Raw genomic sequence first — 4,228 nt, forward strand, 5'->3', positions numbered from 1 at the left:
TGTCTGGGGGGGCTCAGGGGCAAGCACGCGGGCCTGTGGGGCGGGAAGTTGCTGTAGAGCGGCCCTATGGGGGAGGGGACTGCTACGGACAGGGCCACGCAGGACAGGGGCTCGTGGGGGCCGCGAGCAGCCGCTGCGAGGGATGGAGCCCTGTAGGGGTCTGGGGCAAGGATAAAGCCGTGAAGGGGTTTGGAGGTAGGGGCATGGTCCTGTAGAGGCGAGGAGCCCAAAGGGACCGGGGGGCATGCTAGGGGCCAGGCCRTATAGGGGGTGGGACTTGGCGGGGGTGCTGTAGATAAAGCCCTATAGAGGATGGGTGCSTGTAGGGGATTATAGGTATGGACAGGGCCCTGTAGATCCTGGGGAGGGTCTGAATGGGGCCCTGTAGGGGATGGGGCTGTACAAAGGTCCCAGGGAAGCTGCAGGGACTTGCATGTAGGGAGCCAGCCCTAGCAGGGCTGGGGGGCTGCTGTGGCTGGAGCCTCCCCTGTGTCTGCAGGTCGCCCTGCAGCCGGTGCCGTCAGTATGAAGAGCAGGATCTCGCCCGTGCTCTGCCTGGCCGCGGCCCTGGCCTCACTGCTGCCAGCTGCCAGTGCCCGGAGGAGCCAGGACCTCCACTGCGGAGGTGCGATGGTGGGGACAGCTGTGCAGCTGTGGGGGGACCATGGGGCCCGGGGCAGTGGTTGCGACCTCTTGGTGCATGCTACTTGTCTCCATCACCGGTGTTGCTTGTCTGTGCGTAGCCTGCAGTGGGCCACGCATGTGGCCCTTGAAAGAGCTTGTCCGGTTCCTTGATGATCTGCTTTGCAGCATGGTATCAGATGTCCCTGATGAGCACTGACTCCTGCCTGCCCTCCTGCAGTCTTGAGTGCATCTTTTGGCAATTCCAGTTCTTTCCAGCAGATTTGAGCAGCTGCAGGGTCTGTCAGTGTTGTGGGTTTACATCATTTAAGGTTCGAGCTCAGTTAATTGTCCTTAGTGCTCCAAGTCATTAACTTTTTCATTCTTCTCAGCATGTCGGGCATTGGTGGATGAGCTGGAGTGGGAGATTGCCCAGGTCGACCCCAAGAAAACCATCCAGATGGGCTCATTTCGGATCAACCCTGACGGCAGCCAGTCAGTTGTAGAGGTGAGCCGTTTCTCAAATGGGGCCTGCCTCCAGCTCCAGATGGGTTTCTGGCTGAGGTGCAGGAGAAGAGGGAGATAACTGTGAGCAGGGCCTGACTCGGAATAGTAGCCACATCTTAAAAACTTGGGGAGATCAGGGAGAGGTTGGATTAGTGTCTTCTGCTGATCCTGTGCTTGTTCTGTAGGTGCCTTATGCCCGATCTGAGGCACATCTGACCGAGTTGCTGGAGCGGGTGTGCGAGAAGATGAAGGAATATGGGGAGAAAGTAGATCCATCCACACATCGCAAGACTTACGTCCGCGTGATCTCCCACGATGGGACCAAGATGGACCTCTCCGGAGTTAAAATCGATGGGGATGTGGCTTCTAGTCTGAAGTTTGCGGTGTGTGCAGGGAGCGTATCCTGTGCAGTGTCTGTTGGGGGGCTCTGGGGAAGCTTTAAGTGACCAGATCCACTGGGTTTAGCAGCTACAGCCCTTTCGGGATGAGGCAGACAGTCCTACTGGCAGCTTCTAGCCACTTCCCCTGACCCTTCCTGAGTCTGGGAAGAGAGGGAGACTGCTCCCTGGCAACGTTTGGGGGGTGCTGGGTGCAGGGCCTGGCTCTGGGTTCCTCTGGGTGCTGGTCAGCTTTGCCTGGCCCCATGCGGTCACTGGCGTGGAGGCAGCTGGGTGACCGACACGGGGCTCCCGTTGCAGTGTGAGAGCATTGCCGAGGAGTACGAGGATGAACTCATTGAATTTCTCTCCCACGAGGCTGAGAACGTCAAGGACCGGCTCTGCAGCAAGCGGACAGGTGAGGCGGACTGGGGCATCCTGAGGAGGCAGCTTGTCCACGGGCCATCCACTCGCTCCTCGTGAGGCAGCAGGGCCCTGAGGATAGGAGATTCTTCTAGCTGCTTGAAGTCATCTCTGGGCACCCCTTCCCTGGGCTGCAGAGGCGGGTAACAGCATTGCCCCTTCCCTGAGGCTCACAGTGTGGGCTTTCTGGTCCCATTGCTGCCAGCTAGGCCAGTTTTCTCCTTACCTTTGAAATTTTCTGGAAACAACGTCAGGAAGTACCACCTGTGGCCCAAAGGTGCAGGAGCAGGCAAGGAGCAGCTGGGCATGCAGGTCCCCACTGAACTCCCAGTGGGGAAGGGCTGGGATCCAGCCCTTGGACCCACAGAGCAGCCCTGTCACCGGGTCGGGAGCCCGGTGCCTCTGTGTGAGGCCCCGGCCGTCTGCCGGAGCTTGGATACGATGCCTCTTCGATCTGCCTGCAGGTTTTTTTGGATGCTCAGCTCCAGCCAGGCCCACGTGCTCTGGGACGGAGCCAGGATGGCAGCTGCCCCACAGGCCCCCGTGCCTGCGGCTCCATTGGCTGCTCGGGCTCAGGGCTCCTTTCGCAGCCAGTTGCTGGGTGCTTCCCACAGGGCATTTCCCTTCTCATAGAGCTATTTCTGGCTGGCAAACAGAGGGTTCAGGGCACACTGCGACCTTTGTGCTTTCCCATTAATGAACGTGGTCTGCGTTCGTTACCTGTGCCGAGCCTGTAGGGCTGGGCAGGTCCTTCCTGTACCTCCACAACAGCGGAGGGCAAAATCCTCCTGCCCGAGGAGGGCCCCGTTCTGGGGGCACCATGTTCACGTGCCACCAGCAGCTGTTTCCAGCTCAGCCTCCCCGTGTGCTAGCGCCTGCCTACCCCGAAGCGAGAGCAGGTCCGTCGTGCTGCTCCGGCTGGTGGTTCCAGGTGAAAAGCTGGGCCAACAGCTCTGTCCAAACGGCCGCGTTTCTCATTAACCACAGAACAAAGCAAGGGGGGGATGCGGATGTCCCCTCACCCGGGTCACGGCTGTGCCGGCTGCTCCCTGGCCCTGCCCAGTGCGGCCGCTCTGCACGTGACTTTCCCTTGCCCCGGGCTGCTGTCAGGTGCTGGCAGTGCTGCTGCTGCAGGGCCGTGGCCAGGGACAGGCTCCCCCAACGCGACTTAGTCCTGGGGGCTGGATAAACCCCGGCCCTCCCCGCACACCCTAGCACGCAGCCCGTGAGCCGGGACTGGCATCTCTCTCCTGGGCTGGGGCTGCGAGCTGGGTGCTGCTGGGGCTGCTCCTGAGGGCGCCTGGCTTTTGTYGCTGCAGACCTGTGCGACCACGCGCTCCACATCCCTCACGATGAGCTGTGACGCGGACGCCCCGCGCCGCCTTGGACCGACTGGACCAAAACCTCCCTGACCGTCCCCCTGCTGCCAGCAGCACCTGAGCAACCTGCCTGGAGACACGAGCCATCACCAGGGTGGACAGCCCGACGTGAGCTTCGTCCGTAGCTGATGCTCGTAGCCATCGGGGAGGAAGCACGTCCCCTACCTCTTTTGTACACCTTGTCTGTGCCCACTTCCCTCCCGCAGGAGATGGACAGACGTGCCCCAAGGAAGACTGCGGCTCTGGAGCTGGGCACGGACACCTCTCCTGGTCTGGTGCTCTCTTGTCCTATTTATTTTACTGTCCGTCCACTGTAACCGTGGCGCTAGGAGGGTCGGCAGGGAGCGCAGCAGGGACAAGCAGCCGGGACTCCTGCCGCCCGCTCCACCTCTCCGACGGGGTGTCCTCCGGGGAGGACTCCTGGGCTCCGGGAGGCTGGAGCCCTGCCCCAAGGCCATGTTCCTGACAGGAGCGTTTCAGTGGCTGCTGGGGGCCAGGGCTCTGAGTTTCCCCACTGCTCCTGCTGCTTTTCCATGAGCTTGGGCAATTGGCTCCGTTCTCCTGTCTCCAGGCAGGCTCCAAGCAAGGGACCATCCTGTGCTGCCACACGAGGGGCTGCAGCCAGGGCTGCTGCCGCAYGGTTAAATGCAGCTGGGGACGCGGGGAGGGTGCTGGGGCCTCCGGAGCAGCCTGTTACCCCGGTGGGTTTGCTCACTGTTTTCCAAGAGCCTCTTTCCAGGCTGCAGGGCAATAAACGGTGGCCGTGTGGCGGGCGGGCGCCGCAGGGCCCTGGTGAAAGGGCCGGTCCTGCTCCTGCGTGTGTGTCCTGTGGCTGYGGGGTCTTGCAGCTGCCTCCGGTTTGGCCCCCGGGCGCAGGGGAGGGGGGCGCGTCCGCGGGCCGCAGCGAGCGCCGCGCGCCCC

The 4,228-nt window shown here is 62.1% G+C and overlaps 1 protein-coding gene across 1 annotated transcript; it reads left to right on the plus strand.

Moving 5' to 3' along the window:
• Positions 1–272: 272 nt before the first annotated feature.
• On the plus strand, positions 273–4,109 carry CNPY2 (canopy FGF signaling regulator 2). Its single transcript, XM_085320301.1, has 5 exons — positions 273–625; positions 1,014–1,129; positions 1,314–1,511; positions 1,827–1,923; positions 3,248–4,109. The coding sequence occupies exons 1-5, from the start codon at positions 526–528 to the stop codon at positions 3,289–3,291; spliced, it is 555 nt and encodes a 184-aa protein (XP_085176427.1). The 5' UTR covers positions 273–525; the 3' UTR covers positions 3,292–4,109.
• Positions 4,110–4,228: the final 119 nt, after the last annotated feature.

This window comes from Rhea americana, unplaced genomic scaffold (assembly GCF_003343005.1).
Source record: "Rhea americana isolate MKP2758 unplaced genomic scaffold, rheAme1 scaffold_628, whole genome shotgun sequence".
NCBI classification, from domain to species: Eukaryota; Metazoa; Chordata; class Aves; order Rheiformes; family Rheidae; genus Rhea; species Rhea americana.